This window comes from Echinops telfairi, unplaced genomic scaffold (assembly GCF_000313985.2).
Source record: "Echinops telfairi isolate 266 unplaced genomic scaffold, ASM31398v2 ScPeMD7_7422;HRSCAF=8460, whole genome shotgun sequence".
Classification (NCBI taxonomy): domain Eukaryota; kingdom Metazoa; phylum Chordata; class Mammalia; order Afrosoricida; family Tenrecidae; genus Echinops; species Echinops telfairi.
In genome coordinates, this window is record NW_022111322.1 from 3,358,872 (window position 1) to 3,378,207 (window position 19,336).

Sequence of the window (19,336 nt, forward strand, 5' to 3'; positions counted from 1 at the left end):
GAAGCACTAGAAGTACTTACTCATCTATGCCAGGAAATTTGGACCATTACTTGGCCAGCTGACTGAAAAAGATCCATATATGTACCCACTACAAAGAAAGGGAACCCAAAAGAATGTTCAAACTATAGAACAATATAATTGATATCACATGCAAATAAAATTTTGCCAAAGATCATCCAACATGGCTGTAGCAGTGCATTGACAAGGAGGTGCCAGAATTTCATGCCTGATTCAGAAGATGATATTCAACAAAGGATATCATTGCTAATATCAGGTGGATCTTGGCTCAAAGCAGAGAATACCTGAAAGATGTTTCCTTGTGTTTCATTGACTATGTAAAGGCATTCAATTGTGTGGACCATAATAAACTATGGATAACCTGGAGAAGAATGGGAATTCCAGAGCACTTCATTGTACTCATGTGGAACTTGTACATAGGTGAAGAGGCAGTTGTGCACAAAAAGAACAAGGGAATACCAGATGGCTTAAAATCAGGTGTGTGCCAGGCTTAGATGTGTGCCAGATAGATGTGTGTGCCAGAAAGGTGTGTGTGCCAGAAGGGTGTGTGCCAGGCTTAGACCCATTCACTATACTTGTTCATTTTGTATGCCAAACAAATCATCAGAAAAGATAGATGATGTTAGAAGAATGTGGCATCAGGATTGGAAGAAGGCTAATAAACAATACTCAATATGCAGATGACACAACCTCTACACTTGCTAAAAGTGTAGGGGACCTAAAGCACTTGCTGATGAATATCAAGGATTGCAGCCTGGATTATGACTCAATGATAAAGAAGACCAGATGGACATTGGGCCTCTACCCAAGTACTCCCTCAACAGAAGAACACTTTGTTCTAGCAATCAGCATTTTGTGATGCTCACCTACCAGACATGATTGCTGAAGAAAAGGTGCATAAGCAAATGTGAAGAAAGCTGATGGTACCCAGCTATCAAAAATATAGCGTCTGAGGTCTTAAAGGCTTGAAGATAAACAAGCAGCCATTTAGCTGAGAAGCAACAAAGCCCACAAGGAAGAAGTATACCAGCCTGTGGGATCATGAGGTGCCAATGGGATCAGGTATCAGGCATCTAAACCCCAGAACAAAATCATTCCCAAGGTGAATGAGGAGAGGAGAGCATGGAGTGGAGACCCAATGCCCATCTGTAGACAATTGGACATCCACTCACAGAGGGTCACAGGGAAGAGATGAGCCAGTCAGGGTGCAGTATAGGACCGATGAAACACACAACTTTCCTCTAATTCTTTGGTGCTTCCTTCCCCCTACTATCATGACTTCAATTCTGCCTTACAAATTGGATTAGCACACTGCTACAGACAAGTGTCTGCAACACAGGGAATCCAGGATAGATAAACCCCTCAGGGCCAACAATGAGAGTAGAGATACCAGGGGGATGAACAACGGAAAAGTGGGTGAGGGGTGACGGAGGATGATGTAAGATATGAAAATAATAATCTATAATTTATCAAGGGTTCTGAAATGTATCAATTTACTGACTCAAAAAACTCAAGCTCACTGTCATCAAGTTAATTTGGATTCATAGTGTCTCTTTAGGACAGAATAGAACTGCTGTTTTAGGTTTCCAAGGTTATAAATCTTCAGAAGCGAAAGCATTGTTCTCCCTCAGAGCTGCTGGTGTTTTGAACTGCCAGCCTTGCATTAACTTAACTGGTACTTAAACTGCCAATTTTTAGACACTTAAGTTGCAACAATAAAACCGCATAGCTGAATCCACTGCCTTCCAGTTGATTCCAATTCATAGCAACTTGACCAAACCGCAATCCAAATCCAAACCCACTACCATCAAGTTGAGTCTTCCTCACAGTGGCCCTGGATAAAGTTTCTGAGGCTGTAATCTCTGCAGGCTGCTATGAGCCCACAGTGACTCCATGGCGCTGAGTAAAGTAGCTGCTCCCAGGGAAAAAGGCATGTCTTCCTCGGCCCATAAAGAGTTACAGTCTGGGAAACCCTGGGGGCACTTCTCCTCTGTCCTAAAGGATTGCTTTGAGTCAGAATCCACTCACTGACAGTGGCAGTCGGTCTCATCTTTCTGCTAAGGAGCAGCTGGGGCCCAGTGTTCTTACAGAACCCTGTGTATTCCTTTCCTTTGAGTGTATCTTTTTCAAGTTCAGCACTGATTCCCATTTGATTTTACAGCCCAGACTAAAGGAACCTAAGAATTTGGGGTGTTTTTAAAAATTGAGTTTTGAAACATAATATTTAGGATAGTCTACATGTGGAGGTCTCATGTGACCAAAAGTGAGGACAGATCACTGACTCTCAGCTGGTTTGGGGATACCACCTTAGAAAAGAGCCAGCTCGACAGACTGCTGAGTGCACTCTGGATGCTTAGGAAGCTCGTACACCGTGGGCCTCCTGGCCTAGCTCTAGCTGCTGTTGCTGGAAGCGAGGGCAGAGTCTCACCAGGAAACCAGCAGAGAGAACAAAAGGGCGAGAGCGAGGACATCGGTGAGCAAGGAATTGCTGGGAACTATGATGCTTTATGTTCAAATCTGTGAAGTGTTGGTCTGGGACGGTCCCTTCACATTATGGGAACATAATCAAGTCCCAAGCAGATGTGCATCTGTTAGCTGGAAGATGCATTTTTTAGTCATAGCTCAATGTGTTCATGGTTGAAGTAAGAGTATCTTTAGGGAAACAATTATCATTTTTGGTTAGATAACATTCATATTGTTATCGCGTGTGCAAGTACGTCTAGCCTACGGTTACTTCAGTCGTTTTTAAATGTCTATGTTTCTGACCTTTAATCATCCATCTCCCTGTTTAGATTGATAGAGAATTTAAGGTCCAGAAAGCCTTGTATGCAATTGGATTCCCTGTTCCCAAGCCTTTGCTGTACTGCGCTGAGGCTTCTATTATTGGAACAGAATTTTACGTGATGGAACATGTACAGGTAAGTTCATATTTAATCGCACTTTGTTGCAGCTTTTATTCCTATAAAATTAGATGTTGTTCAATAGAATTCCTTATTCAACATTTTAGGTAACTTTCAGCTTTACAAAGACTTAAACGTCTGTTTTAACTTCAATCCATACCAGGTGGAGGGATACAATAGAGTAGAAACAAATTTAGTAACTAATTCCTGCTTTTTCCTCTAGGTGTCAGTAAAGAGTTGTATGTCAGGGCAATAAACTACCGTAAATTCTGTGTTGGGCTGCCGACAAGGCCAGCTATTTGAACACATCAGGCTGCTTAGAGTGGGCATTGACTCTATAGGCAGTGAGTGGGAAGAGAGACATATCTTTCTACTCCCAGAAAGCGTAGTCTCGGAGACCCACCGGGTACTTCTACTCAGTATCAACTCCTGCCAGTGAGTTTCACTTTGTTTGGATGGGGAGTGGGAGTGGGGGTGGGGGATGTTATAGGGAAGAAAGGAGAGGCTCCAAATGGAAAATCAAGCCATTAAGCACCATAAGTAATCAAACTAGTACTGTTTTTATAAAAGGTGAAGTTGAGAGTTAGTTTTTGGTGTGTAAGTGTATCGTGGCTTGTCCTTGAACGTTCTTTTGAAGCACGCACTCATATTAAACATGTCTTACAAATGAATGTTTTCAGGCCTGATTGACAAAGAATTGGTTCTGGTTACAAAACTGTTGTCCTAATCCTTTTCAGGCTTTGTATAGAGTAGGGATGGTGATACAGCAATGAATAGGTATGAGGAAGACTAATGATCTGTTATGTTCTCTTGCACAGGGGAGGATCTTCCGTGACTTCACCATTCCTGGAGTTAGCCCAGCAGAGCGCACAGCCCTATATGTGGCCACGATCGAAACCTTGGCGCGACTGCACTCCCTGCAGGTACGGTCATTGCCACTGGAGGGCTATGGCCGTGGAGCTGACTACTGCAAAAGACAGGTAATGCCTGTGTGGGGCACCATATGCTTGCTGGCTGTCATCGGTCAAAATACAAATAAAAGATACAAATCTATTATTTCATAGTTTTCTGAAGCATTGGCTATGATTCTCACTCTCAACCTTCAGAACTATTTGGTTTTAGCATAAAATTATATAGTTTTTGCAAATCATGTTTTACTCAGAATAAACTGCTGCTGTAATTTACAGCATGTGCATTGTGTTAGTCTGGGTACTTTAGAGAAACAAATCCACAGAAACTCATGTATAAGAGAGAGTTTATAGAAAGGTTAAGTGCACATCAAGAAAACATCCCAACCCAGTGCTGCCAAAGCCAACAAGTCCAACATTAACCCATTAACCCATATGTCCAACACCAATCCACAAAGTCCTCCTCGATTGCACAAAACAGACGTAATGATGCCGACTGCAGGAGGAAAGCTGAGTCAGTGAATGTGTAAACATCTCAGTGCTGGCAGGGGTCTCCACACGGGTGCTCCAGCACCCAGGGTTGCAACTGGGTAAGTCCATGTGGCTTCTCCTCAGGGATGTCTTGCAGGAAGTGAGCCTTGCCAGCTGAAGCAGGGAACTGGCTAAGGCAGCTGCACCCTGGTGTGACCATCAGAAAGCAAGTGACCCGAGAACTAGAAAGGCAAGGCTCACTGAGCCATTTATCCCTCCGCCCTTCTATTAACCCCACATGTGTTTATCAGCCAGGTTGGCACAATAAACTACCTACCTCTTGCATGAATGCAAATTGAAAGCAATGTCATGCTCTTTGCCTAATTTTATCAGTATGTTTTATGTTCCCTTTTAAAATTAGGTAAACAGATATTTATTTCTTAATAATTTTAAAAAATAATTTTTAAAAAAGTCAACAGATATTTATGATCATGTGTTTAATGCCTACTGAGTTCTATGTAAAACACAAATAGAACTTTTTGTCCTAACGAAACGTATGGTCACTTTTAAGAGTCCTTGCCCATGAATTTCATCTACACACAGCAGATGATAGTGGTTTGAATGGATCTATAACCTGGCATTTAATTTCCTGGTATTTATCATGAGAGGTGTGCCTTCCAGAGAGTGGAGATTGGTGTGGCCTGGCCTAGGTGAGGAAAGCTTTCTGCAAGAGAGATTTCTTGCAATGGGTATTTAAAGAAGGATGCATTTTAGAACAACGAGGAAGCGGTGTTGAGCATCTCAAATCAAAGGAACTGCAAAAGCGCAATGATAAGCCTGAAGTTGTTTCCCTGGTAAGCGTGCCCATTGGTAGGGAGCGGTTGGGAAGACGTAAGAGAGAGAAGGAAATGAAGGTTTGGAGTTATAGTCCGTTTATGTGAAGTCCGTGTTAGGTAAACTGTGGCTCCTCTCTTTTCTGATTTTTGCAGCAATCCTAAAGCATGGTTATTATCACTTTGCAAATGAGGACACTGAGGCTTACAGGGAGCATGTACTACACCACTAAGTGGCTGAGGTGAAATTTAAACCGAGGTCTATGTGACTAGAAGGCTGGTGATCTTTACCCTGCTGCCCTTAATTGAGTAGAGATTCTGGGGGGTGCAGAGATACCAGTTGCTGTGGAGTGGATTCTAATCACGGCGACCCCATGTGTCTCAGAGTAGCCCTGTGCAGCATAGGACTTTCCATGGCTGGTTGTTCAAAGGGAGCTCTCCAGGACTTTCTGCAGCGGCACCTCTAGGTGGACTCCAACCTTCAACCAGTTAGCAGCCAAGTGTCAATCAGTTACACCACCCAGAAACTGGGGAGAAATCAAGCAGATAAGTAGTACAGTTCCGATTGATGGAAGACTTTGAGAATGGGTTGATTTTTTTGCATTTGAGTCTAAGAACAGAGCACGCACACTTCTCACACCTGTAACATATTAAGATGATTCTACAAATAATAAGAAAGAATATTAAAGTGAGAAGTAAATCTCTGCACTTCTTCTTGCCCCTTTTAATTTTTTTTTGAAGTTTCTTTTTCTTTGACCCTTTCAAGAAGTTTCCTGTGCCTACTATTTATTTTTGTATATGTGTATAGGTACACTTATTTTCCTTCTTCTGTATTTTTCTTAGTAAAATATTTGGAGAAAAAGAACAGAACCTCAAACTCTTGTTTTCATGCACATAATTTTCCCCGCTCAAATGCTGGGGAAGTAAAATGGAACAAGATGGACAGGAAGCTGGCAGAAGTATTGCTTACGGGCATTTGTTTTGAGCTCTTAGGAGTACAGAAACTTGTTTATCATTGAAATGATGTTGATCTTACACTCCATTTTCAGCTCAATCTGTTTTCTTATTTATGCATCCTCAGGTGTCAACTTGGACAAAACAGTATCAAGCTGCATCCCATCAAGACATCCCTGCCATGAACCAGCTATCTGACTGGCTAATGAAAAACTTGCCAGAGAATGACAATGAAGAGAGTTTGATTCATGGAGATTTTAAACTAGATAACATAGTTTTCCACCCTAAAGAGGTTTGTAAAATCTACCATGTAGGTGTGATTTGAGGCACAAGTGCTCATTGGACCCTCCCCCAGAGCACTGAAGGAACCCACCCTATCCCTATTCTTGCCTTGCAGCTCTGGGCTGTCTATACAACTCCAAACCTTAAGAAAGGAGTCCTGCACCTTTTGTCTGTCACACAAATGCCCACCTCTACTTGGGAGCTTTGGTGATACTGTGGGTGAAGAGCCTAACACTTCAAACCCACCAACTGCCAAGGAAGATTTTACTGTCTGCTTCAGTGTAGATTGTAGGGGTCTTCAAACCCCTCTGAAACAGTTCCACTCTGTCCTATATGTATACTGGGAGTGAGAACTGATTCCACTGCAGTGGGTTTTGATTTGGGGTTTTGGAATCCTGGGTAATATCTGCTTTACTGCCTAAAAAGCACTCGAAAATTGTCACACATACCATTGTTAGAGAAAACATTGGCTACTTGTTTTTTTCTTATTCATGTTCTTATTCTTTCTTCTGGTTCATTGTCATTCCTTGGGGAATCTTCTTCCGCCCCACACACCTACCCTCCACCAACATCTCATAAAAATTTTGTGTTCCTCATAAGCTGAAAAGAAAACAAAGTCTCACTAGAATTGCATGACATTATAACCTTGCCCTGTATGAGGGAACTCAGTGTAATCTTTGTAAAGAGCTCATATAAATCAGAGATAGCCCTCTCCATCGAGCACGGGCTCTCCGTCCAGGCTTGCAGGAGAGTGTGGGAAATGAGAAGTGGCTTCAGCCTGGGAGCCAGCCACTAGCCCTCAGTATTCTTAGAGCAATGAGAACTCTTTAAAGTTCAATGAAGCCTGCTTCTTAGGAACGCTGGTGTCATAGTAGTCATGTGTTGGGCTGCTAACTGCAAGGTTAGCAGTTGGAAACCACCAGTCTCTCCTCAGAGAAAAGGTGAGGCTTTCGACTCCTGTGAAGGTCTGGAGTCTCAGAAACCCACAGGGGAAGTTCTACTTTGTCCTATAGGGTCACCATCAGTCAGAACTCGATGGCAGTAAGTTTGACTTTTAGTTGTTTAGAAGTCTGTTTGTTAGAGCAAGATTTTCATTCGTTTTCTCAAAATGTTAAGGTGTTTTAGGGCAGGAAAAGTTACTCTGAATTCATGTGCTAATCACTTGGGTATCACGTGTTTCCTCTACAGAAGGAGTTGGACATGGGGTGGGGAATAATAAATTATATTGTAGTTCAACACCATTTGAAAGTTCAAAAAGAGAGTAATATAAAGATGTGGTAGCACATTCATTTGCAGGGCAGAAAATTGTCCATACAAAAGTCAGTTTGAATTATATGTAACATATACATGGGTACCACCCTGGGGGGTGAAGATGGCTACATGCTCAACTACTAATTGAACCTATCCAGAGACTACTTCCTAAAAGAGGTACAGTCTCCAAAACCCACAGGAGCAGTTCTACCCTGTCCTATCGGGTTGCTGTGAGGCTGAATGGACTTTATGGACTTGAGTTTGCTTGAGGGGCACCTCAGAAGACAGGCCTGGTGACCTGCTTCTGCAATGGCACATGGGGTCGCTGTGAGTCGGAATCACCTGCACAGCAACTTACAGTAATCATAGGTGCATGTGTGTCTTACCTTTTATTTGTGGCACTGATGAATTTTGAATTCTAACTTTGTTGATTATCTATCTACGGTTAGGAAAACTAAAGAATTTTAATTTATTACCTGGATAGATCATCAAAGTTTATACCTTAAAATATAACATGCTGGGTCATTGGAAAAATTGATGATGATAATAGTGCAATCGACTTATACCCCAGGAGGATGATTGATGATGCTCTGCTTATTTGTTTATATAGGTTTTGCTTTCCGGCTTGTAGCTTGTTTTTTCCTTTCTTTCTTTCTTTTTGGGGGTGTGTTCTGTTTGTTTGGTTGCCGGTTGGCTTATGGCTGCTATTAGTGCAGTTGGGCTTATTGGGTTTTGATTTAGTCATATTACGACCACCAAAGTAAACATGAGACATGCAAAGCCCATGGACAAGCAGATGAAGTCTGAGCTCCTACTTAACTCTAGGCCCAATTCAAGAAAAGTTAGTTCTGATAATATAGCCCTGCTCGATAATCACCTTCATGAAATGATCACTGAAAATAAGGGTGCTACAGCAAAGTGTGCTGAAGAAAGAAAATGGTCCTGGCTATGAAATGGACTAGTATCTTAAGGACTTGTATTCAAACACGCAGCCATCTAAGTGAAGAGTCAACTAAGTCCACATGGAAGAAGCATACCAGCTTATGTGATCCAAAGATGACAATTAAAAATTCTGAATATGGTGATGAAAAAAGCATCAGAGCTAAAATTATGAATTGTGGAGAAGTATGGGGGATTGTGTGAACCCAAAACCCATCTGCAGAGCAGGCAGACTGAGCCCCTGGCAGATCCGCTCAGCTACAGGCAAGCGTCTCGAACAGCCTCACTATCAGGCAGAGACCATCGTCATCTTGATTATGCTGAAACGAACTCAATACTTGGCCAGTTGACCTCCCTATAGACATGACCTGAATTTGTTCTGGGCGCATATACCATATATACTCGAGTATAAGCCGGCCCGAATATCAGCCAAGGGACCTAATTTTAGCACAAAAACTGCATTAAAAATGTGCTGAAAAACTCAGCTTATGCACGGATTTATATGGTACTTATTCTATGACAGAATTTTCTTCTCTAGCTTTTTGAATGCTGATGGGGGTTTTTATACTATTAGGATTTTATCCTTACCACCTTAGTGCAATTTTGTTTTTATCGTTTTCTGTTGGGTCTCCCAGCTGTGAAGCACAGCTGTGTAGCGTGTAATGATAATAACTGATACAAGGTGTTACAGGAAATACAGGGGTGGAAGACAGGTGATAGGGAGGGAAAAGGGATTTCTGGAGTAAATAATGAAGACTGGAGGGGGCAGGAGCACTAGACTGGATTGTGATTGCACAACTCATTTTAAAGGTGGTTTAATCATGGGAGGGTAGTTTTAGAATTAAGGTAGTAATGGTTGTACAATTCTCCTGGATATGATTGAACGATTGAACTATTGGATTGTCTGATACATAAATTATGGCCTAGATTTCCTCTAAGAGCCTACTTTTGAATCAGTGAGGTCTCTATGTGTCCTGTAGCTGTGATACTTTATGATTTGTGCTTAAGGACGAGAAAACCAGATCTAGATATCCTAGTGCAGTGTTTCTCAACCTGTGGGTCGCAACCCTTTTGGGGATCAAACGACCCTTTCACAGGGGTTGCCCAATTCATAACAGTAGCAACATTACAGTTATGAAATAATAACGAAAATAATTTTGTGGTTGGGGTCCCCACAACATGAGGAACTGTATTAAAGGGTTGTGGCATTAAGAAGGTTGAGAACCACTGTCTTAGTGGATGGTGGTGTCACCTGCTAAGAGATTTAAATTTTAGCATTAATCATGATATGCTGAAAATAATAGTGAACAAAGCACTGAATAATTTTCCCCTTTTGCATTTAATCTCATATTTAAAAAAAATTTTTTATAGGATCAAAGTTACCAAACAGGTTTTCCCCTCCTTCAAAAGAGCAGGGTATTCAGTCATTTGGTAGAGCCATTTTTAAACTAGACTTCATGTGCAGAAAGGTATCCTGCCCCTATGCACTGTTTCTCCTATTATTACTACCTTGCATTAGTGTGGTGCATCTGGTATAATTGATCAATTAGTATTAACCAAAATCCATACTTTACCTTACTAGTCACAAACTTTCTTCTTTTTTAAACTGGGAAAGGTATTTAGCTTTAACACTAATTTATTATCTGTATCACTATTAAATGTTTTAGGATTATATAGCAGCTAGTAAAAGTCTTCTACCCAATAAAACGGGCTTCATGGAAAAATAGAATGGAGAGATAGTTCCACAAATGGTTTGAAGCTCCCTTGCGCCATAATCTAATCATTATTAATGAAATCAAATGTCGTCACTTTGTGCTCTTCTCTGTAAATGTTGCCATTTTTTCTCAATTGCTGTAACAGGTGACCAGCAGAATTCATCTTAGCTAGCATTTATTCATTACTAACTATGCATTAGAAAGGCTCTGTAGCTTTTAGTGAACTTAAAATACGGACGGGAGAAAAGATGCCAAGGTAACAGCGGAGCAAAGCATATGCCCAATACAGAAGTGTATCATTCAAGGATCGAGCATTTTAAGGGAAGTCAGAAAGAGCTCGAAGATGAGCCAAGAGAGGGAAGACAGACCACCAGCCTCCGATAATGAAGAAACTGACCAATGTGCAGAGCTGGTAGACTATAGAATTGCCTCGGATATGTAATAGTGTTGGGTTCTCACAAGTTTCAGCTTGTAAGTTTTAAAGAAACATCATGGTTTCAGCAAGTTTTGACCTCGTGGGTGTTGAGAACATTGCACAAAGATTGTTGTTGCTGTTGGGTGCCATCAGGTCAGTTCCGACTCTTCGCGACCTAATGTACAACAGAAGGACACGCGGCCAGGTCCTGTGCCATGCTCACAAGGGTTCCTGTGCACAGCCATTTTCTAGTTCAAGAAGCTGGTTTTTATATCAGTCTCTTAGCAAAATTAAAGCTAATGAAGACAATTTTATAGAATGTGTTACAACCAGGGACTAGCCTTGGAATTACCAGCACTACCTAGGAAGTAAGGTCCACTCAAAACAGTGGTTTCCAAGAGGATCTCCTGAGCCAATTGAATTCAGGCTTGGAGGCCAGCTCAGGTGATGGTGACAGTCTCTGTGTGTGTGAGTCCAGAGGCATAATCTTGATAGATTTTCTCGAAGAACAGAAGACATTCACGAGGCTTACTGCGAAGCTTCAAAAAAAACAAAAACCTGGTTGATGAGAAAAAGACCAGCAAACTAGTTGAAAGGAATTTCCCCATCACAACAATGCAACTACTGATTCTTCTAGCATAGCAGGGGCTTCCTATGAGAATGTCATTGGAAATCTCCAGCTGTACACCTTCGACTCTGATCCTGCACCTTCAGGCTTCGTTCTGTTTCTACAACCCAAAAAATATTTGAAAGAAACACAATTGGCACCCTGCAATGCCATTAGGGACTGATTTTAGTGAGTCAGTCTCTAGATAACTATGTCTACCTCATTTGTTTATGTTTAATTTTCATTTCCTAGCAGACTGACCTTAAAGAAAATTAATTAACTCTGTGTCTCCCATTTTTATTTTAAAATAGTTTCAATATTTTAAAATTTTGAAATAATGATAGAGCCAATAAAATTTATAAAAATAATACAGAGGAGTCCTATGTACCAATCATCCCAGTTCTCTGAAACGTAACATCTATAGAACTATAATTTCAGTCTTCAAGAACATATTGTGGTAAAAGTAAAACCTTCACGATGTATACTAAAACTTCCCAGCACTTATCTATCAGTTTGTCATACAAAGGTGGCTTGTATTTATCTATATTTTATTCACTATGCAAAGCCATTCAATTTTGTGAATCCTAATAAGTTATGGAAAATATTGGGAAGAATGAGAACTCCAGGACACCTCCCTGTACTAATTCACAGCCTGTCCACGGGCCAAGCAACCGTCTTTGGGACTGAACAGTGTGGATTAAAATCAGGTAAAGTGTGTGTCTGGATTGTATCCTTTCCCCACACTGACTCAAGCTGCCTGCTGAGCAAACAGTCCGCGAAGCTGGGCTGTATAAACAAGAAGATGCATCGGGACTGGAGGAAGACCCTGAAAACTAGCAAGATGCAGGTGACACCACCTTGTTTTCTGACAGCCAGAATACCTTGAAGCACTTACTACTGAAGATCAAAGACGCCATCCTTTAATGTGTTACCCTTAACACAGAAAACAAAATCCTCCAAAACATGGCTCAAAAGCAACATCACAACAAAGAAAGAAAAGATTGAAATCGCCAAGGATTCCATTTTACTTAGATCCACTGTCAACATCCCAGGTAGCAGCAGTCAAGCAACCAAATGAAACATTTTACTGGGCAAATCTGGGACCTCTTTAAAATGTTAAAAAGCAAACATGTCATATTGCAGACTAAGGTGCATCTGACTCAGGTCTTGATATTTTCAGTCACCTGATGTGCATGGGAAAGCTGGATAATCAATATAGGGGACAAAGAATTGGTGCCTTTGAATTATGGTGTTGGCAAAAAATATTAAGTATACCATGGACTGATAGAAGAACAAACAAATCTGTGTTAGAAGAAGTTCAGTCAGGCAGCTCCTTAGAAGAAAGGATGTTGAACTTTGTCTCACATACTTTGGCCATGTTATCAAGCGAGACCAGATCCTGGAGGAGGTCATCATGCTTAGTAGAGGGGTCAGCAAAAAAGAGAGAGCCATTCACTGTGATGGACTGACTCAGGGGCTGCAGCAATTGTGAGGCTGGTACAGGACCAGGTAGTGTCTTGTTCTGCTGGACACAGACAAGGTCCCTGAATTGGAACCGACCAGAGGACACATAACTGCGACAAAACTGAAACAAAGATTGCAGGGAATGAAATCGTAGGAGACCTGCAAGTTGCACATTTCTGTAATATTTAAGATTTTGGGATGTTTTTGTTGTTGCTCTTACAAGCACTTTATTTATTGGTGGAAAACAGAACAACAAGGAAAAAGAAAACCAGATGTAAATGATAAACATTCCAGAAATGTGTGGGTTTAGCCAGTAAATAATTACTAAAGGGCATGATACTACAAAAACATGTGACTCAACTTGCTAATCCCACTGGTTTTACAGCTCCTTACATGGAAAGTATGTGCAGCGTGTTCCAGCAAGGAATTCGGTAGCACAGCAGGCACATGTAGTCTTCTCAGGGAGTCCTGTTTCACACCTGGAGAAGACTGTTGGTTTGTCCAAATATAAATACTAACCATCTGATGAAGTATTGTTTGAGATTGGGAGCTTAATGTAATGTCAGCATATTCCCATTTATAACTTGAAAAACAAATACTTAATTAGAAACAGGCAATTCTATAGGCATTTCACCTGCATTCATTAATTGCCAAATGCACTTAAGCTGTCACATGTATGTCCACATCTGCCATCTTGCTCACAGACACTTATAAGGGAAGCCTGAAAAGTCTGGCACTTGAGGGGACTCCCGTGTTTTTCAGGGTCTCACACGTGGTTCCCATTGGGCAGGGCACGGCCCTGCCGCTTTCCTGTCCAACTCCTTCAGTGGAAAATATTTGAATTTTTTTCTTTTCTGACAAGTTCCAGCCTTATGCAGGCTCTGGCATTCATTGACCGTACTGCTTTGGTTTAGAAAGAAAAAGTGATTTGTGTAAAACATGGTAATTTGTAATTGTACTCCCCCGCTGTCCCCTCCCCCCCCACTCTAAAATGTAAGTGTAGCTGGGAAAGAAAGCATCACTATCAAACTTAATTTTATAACTAGAAGAGATGGGATTTTTTTTCACCAACTTTTTCACTTTACAGATTTTAAAATATATATTCTTTATTAAGTAAAGCCAGATTTTTAACTCAGACCCACAGACTCCTAATTCTAATTCTGAAAAGGGGCCCCTGCCCTTCAGCTGTTTCCCAGGCCCTGGTGCCGCCCGCTTCAGTGATCTGGAAAGGGGGCCCCTTGTTTTTGACCACATCCTCTTTACCATGCACGTTCTCCCTGCCCCTAGGGTTGCCGAGATTCCAGACTTGATCAACTGTTCATGACTTCATGTGGCTGCATGGCCAGTCATCTCAAAAGCTATTTTTTTCTAGTCTTAATGTAATTAATAATGCCTGGACTGTGAATAGATGCAAATAGTATAAGAATTCTAAAGGTTCCTGACCTTACTACTTATTCTAGAATCCCCTCGCCATTTGACCTGAATTTTGCCCAACCCTCACCTTAGATGAGTGGTTTTCAACCTTCCTAATGCCGCGACCCTTTAATACACCCCCCAACCAGAAAATTATTTTCGTTGCTACTTCAGAACTGTAATTTTGCTCCTGTTATGAATTGAGCGACCCTTGTGAAAGGGTCGTTCGACCCCCAGAGGGGTTGCGACCCACAGGTTGAGAACTGCTGCCTTAGATCATCATATTTTTGCTGCAGAATAAAGTCATCAAGCCAGGTTAGCTTTATACTGTGTAATTCCATCTAAGTTGTAACTTCAACTCTTAATAAAACGGATGATGTTAAAAACTTTTTTTCATGTCTTTTTCTAATCTTTCCAAATGCTCTAGTTGTTGATCCCATCTAGATTCCTACCCTTTGGCTTGAGATCTTGCCTTTTAATTAATTGACTCAGTTTTATTCTTTTAGACATTTTCCACCACAGACTGCTTTCTTAGGATTACAAGTGTTTTGAAGTTCACTTGATGCTGAAAGTATTTCATCACAGTTATTCTGCACAATATCTCCTTCATGCAGATCTGTGGAAAACATTTTCCTGGTCATTACTGCCAAGAAATGTTCTTCTGGAGCCAAGGGTTTGTTTTCGGTCTATGTATACAGTAAACACGGTGATTAATCATACTCCCCACCCAATTTTGGCTGCTAGAGAAGGCAGCAAATGTTACTGCCCACACCAGGAGCTACATATGAGCCTATGGCATTCAATTCTCTAATACTCTTTCTCTGAGCTTCATCTTTATATTCAAAATTCTGTTATTTTCTTCTTCTTGGCTTTCTTCATCTACTGTTTTCCCCATTTGAGTTAGTTAATTGTGCCAACCTGGCCGATAATCACATGTGGGGCTAATTGAAAGGCAGAGGGATAAATGGGTGGTGAGCCTCGCCTTTCTAGTTCTCGGGTCTCTTGCTTTGTGATGGTCGCACCAGGGTGCAGTTGCCTTAGCAGTTCCCTGCTTCAGCTTGCAAGATTAACTTCCTACAAGAAATCCCCAAGGAGAAGCCACATGGACCTATCCCGATGCAGCCCTGGGTGCTGGAGCACCCCTGCTAGTGCTGAGATGCTTGTTCGTTCACTGACTCAGCTTTCCTCCTGCAGTCAGGATCATTGCCTCTGTTTTGTGAGGTGGAGGACTTTGTGGACTGGTGTTGGGTTAATGGGTTAATGTTGGACTTGTGGGCTTGGGCAGCATTGGGTTGGGATGTTTTCATGATGCACACTTTCTTTACATAAAACTCACATGAGTTGCTGTGGATTTGTTTCTCTAAAGTACCTAGACTAATACACCATTGGATTGCATGGGCTTTTATTCTGTAATGTATTAATAAAATGTAAGAACTCAAAAAGTGTATCTAGAAAAACACACCTTTCTCTGTGGAAGATTGGCAACAGACTAGAAAGCTTTCTATGCTGCTGAGGTTTCAGAAAAACTATCAGAAATCACTTTGTTTTAATAAGCTCTTCAGCAACTAGTAAAATGGTTCATCTCAACCACTAGAACTTATGTGTGATCTTTTTATAAGACAAGAATTTAATAAATTAACAAACAGACCACTGAACCAAACCCACTGATGTCAGGTCACTTCTGACTCATAGTGACCCTGTAGGCCAGAGTAGAATTACTTCACATGGGTTTCAATGCTATAAATCTTTAAGAAGGAAAACTGTCATGACTTTCTCCTGAAGAGTGAGTGACTGGTGAATTTGAACTGCTGGCCTGTGGGTTTGCAGGCCAACGCTTAACTATTCCAAACACTACACCAGTACTTCTTAACACTCACATCAGAATTTAATAAACAATTGCTAGCTGGTTTATGCTAATTAATTATCAACACATAACCATACATCACCTCCAGGGGGATGAACCACAGAAACCATTGGGGGAAGGGTGACAGTGGTCGGTGTAAGATATGAAAATAATTCATAATTTATCAAGGGGTGACAAGGGCAGGGGAAGGGAGGGAAGAAAGTGGAGCTGATACCAAGGGCTCAAAAGAAAGTAAATGTCTAGAAAGAATGATGGCAACATATGGACAAATATGCTTGAGACAATTGATATATGGATTGTAATAAGAGATATAAGAGCCCCCAATAAAATGATTTTTAAAAATAAATATATATATATTAAAATATCAATAAATTTCCTTAAAATGATTTTTAAAAAAGGTATATCATCTTCTTTGAGTACAGGAGCATAAATTAACAACTAGGATGATATCAGAGTGGAAAAAAATAGTTAGCCTAGCTAGTATAGTAATTTATGGGTTAAAAGCATATCCCTTTTTAAAGAGAAATCTGTTCCCATTTTCCATGTACTTTAAAATGGTGGTGTTCAATTTTAGCAGTGGGCTAACAGGGCATCCTCAATGACCCCTGCACCCTGCAGTCTATTCAAAATTAGTAGCTGAAGTAACCCAGTTAAAACATGAATTGTACCATATATGTCACACAAAACCCTCCAGGGAGGCTCTCCTGCCTCAGTCCCTCGGTGTAATCACAGCCATGGCCCTCATCACATCAATGTCCTTTCAACTGACCATTCATAACCTTCCCTTCAAATAGAAATTGTATCGTACTACACATATTTGACACATTGCCTTTTTCCCTTTGTATTTACAGTTGAATGTCCCACCTCTTCACATAAAGATATTGATCCTCTGGATATGTGTTGTTACAGACTACAATCACACAAGTCTTTTATGTTATTGGCTCAAATCATACAATGATTATTTTTCCTATTTGTTCCTATATCGTGGTGAATTTTGTATCCATAAAGCAATTTTTAATCTATAATAATTACATCCTTATGCCAACAACATGAAATATCTTGCTTAAAAACCACTATTGCCTTATTATTGCTAGTCACTGTCAAGCAGACTCCGATTCACGGTGACCTTACATATCACAGAATGAAATGCTACCTGGTTTTGGACCATTTTTATGATCGTTGGCATACTATCACCATAACACTATAAGATTTATTATGTTGATAGATCCATGACCAGAGACAGCTGATAGTTATTCACAGATTCTGGAAGTAAAAGTAATTAGTCATGAAAACTTTTTCACGATCACAATTCCACCCGGCTGAGAAGTTTCTCATGCTTTTACCTCCGCTCAGTAGTAGAGATAACAAAAGATGAGCATCAGTAATGGAGTCAGAGGACTTGGCTGTATTTAATTTTACCAACTAGCTATTTGATAGGTGAGAAGTACCACCGTGGGTAAAGACGGGGCATGTGATGCAAAACATCATTTAGAGTGTGTCTCGTTTCAGCTATTTCTTATTTTCACTGGTTTGGATTCTCACGTGTGGAAACCGCATTATGCTTTATTACAGTCGCGAGTTATTGCAGTACTGGACTGGGAACTTTCAACCATTGGTCATCCTTTGGCTGACTTAGCCCACCTTTCTCTGTTTTACCTTTGGCCGAAGACAGTTCCAATGATAAACCATGGATCTTATTTTCAAGAAAACATAGGTAGGAAAAGAAAATGTCGAGTCCAATGTTAATATAAGATTATCTTTCTTATTCTTCATAGTTTAAAAACTTTAGGAATATCTTACTCTTTTAGGTGAATAGCTTTCTTATTCTTGGGAATATTTTGAAATTGTTTTATGTATACTGATTTTTTTGAATGTAACATTGCACTTTTAATAATTTTTCTGACAAATGTTGATACTGTGTATATATAATTTTCTCTTGGGAGTCAAAATTTAGAATCATTTGTTGCCTGGATCTATAGTCATAATACTCTGCTTTTAATGTATCTGCACTATTATGACATTTTGAAATATTCACCATGGTATGTTTTTAGTTCAAGCATAGATTATGTGCTGTTTTCACAGGGATACCATCAATGGAAGAACTGATCTCAATATATTGCCACCACAGGGGAATTAATTCTACTCTTCCTAACTGGAACTTCTTTTTGGCCCTCTCATATTTTAAAATGGCTGGAATAGCACAGGTAAGAAAGAGTTAACAATCTTATTTAATGATCCTGACCTCAGACTGTAAAGCCATTGATTGACCAGAGCTGCTGATGCGGGAAGAGTTATCTTTGTAGTTGCTAGGGCCCAGCACAGAACTTGGCATATACCAAAAGCAAAACAACTACTACTGTCGAGTCCATTCTAACCCTCAGCACCCCTGCAGAGGACAGAGTAGAACCACCCCATAAGATTCCCAGCGCTTATATCACTAGACATCTTTCCCCTGTGGAGAGATTGGTGGGATCAAACCGCCCACCTTTCTGGTAGCAACTGAGCTCTTAACCACTGCATTCCTGCACCATCAGGGTTCCTCCTTAGCAATACAGAAGCCTCTTAATATATATTTTTAGTTAATATATAAGTGAAGTTTTCTGTTATCCAATTGGGTCATATTTTTGTGGCTAATTTTGAAAGGAAACAGCATAACTTCAAATTTTAAAGATTATATTTTAATTTAAATTTGTGTAGCATTCTTTGTTAGACGAATTTTTTACATCCATTTTCTAGGAACTTTAAATTTCAGGGATTAATTTAATAAATTGAAATGCCTCATAAGCATAAGTGAAAAGGAGCTAAGGTTTAATGGAGGAGAGGTCAATACAAAAGTTTAGAAGCAAAAAAGAAGGGCAAAGAAGGATTAAGGAAAATTGTAGTTATTTTTCCAGTCCTGATTCCTGCTTCTCACAGCAACTGGAATGTCTTCTAGAAAATGGTTGTGTTGCATCTTTCCGCCTCCCGGAAGGGTTCAGCATGTGAAGCAAGGCGGGTTCCCAAAACAGGCCAGGGAGTGCCTCTCGGTGTCTGTCAGTTTCTACAGTTCAGACCCCAAGTGGGCTTTGAATTTCAAATGGCTTTACATTTCCAATAGATGTTTGGCATGGGTTGTGATTGTAGTTAATATATACATGGTAAACTATGCAGGGGGAGCCTTAGAGACAGATGATCATGAGCTTTCCATGCCAATGTCAATGTGAAACTGGAAATAATGGAAAACTTTGCAGTGCTTTATAGCCTAAAGAATTAGGTATAAAAAGAAGATGAAGTAATGGAATTGAGTTTGTGGTTTCTGGTTT

At 40.5% G+C, this 19,336-nt stretch overlaps 1 protein-coding gene across 2 annotated transcripts in view; it reads left to right on the plus strand.

Annotated features, from left to right (window-relative positions):
• The window catches only part of ACAD11 (acyl-CoA dehydrogenase family member 11), a 114,121-nt gene that overhangs the window by 21,682 nt on the left and 73,103 nt on the right, over window positions 1–19,336 (plus strand). For both annotated transcript variants that reach the window (XM_004715988.2, XM_045297797.1), the window contains exons 3-7: window positions 2,811–2,936; window positions 3,737–3,898; window positions 6,212–6,376; window positions 17,607–17,748; window positions 18,117–18,238. In XM_004715988.2, the coding sequence (XP_004716045.1) occupies window positions 2,811–2,936; window positions 3,737–3,898; window positions 6,212–6,376; window positions 17,607–17,748; window positions 18,117–18,238 (717 nt within the window). The remainder of the gene's footprint in view (window positions 1–2,810; window positions 2,937–3,736; window positions 3,899–6,211; window positions 6,377–17,606; window positions 17,749–18,116; window positions 18,239–19,336) is intronic.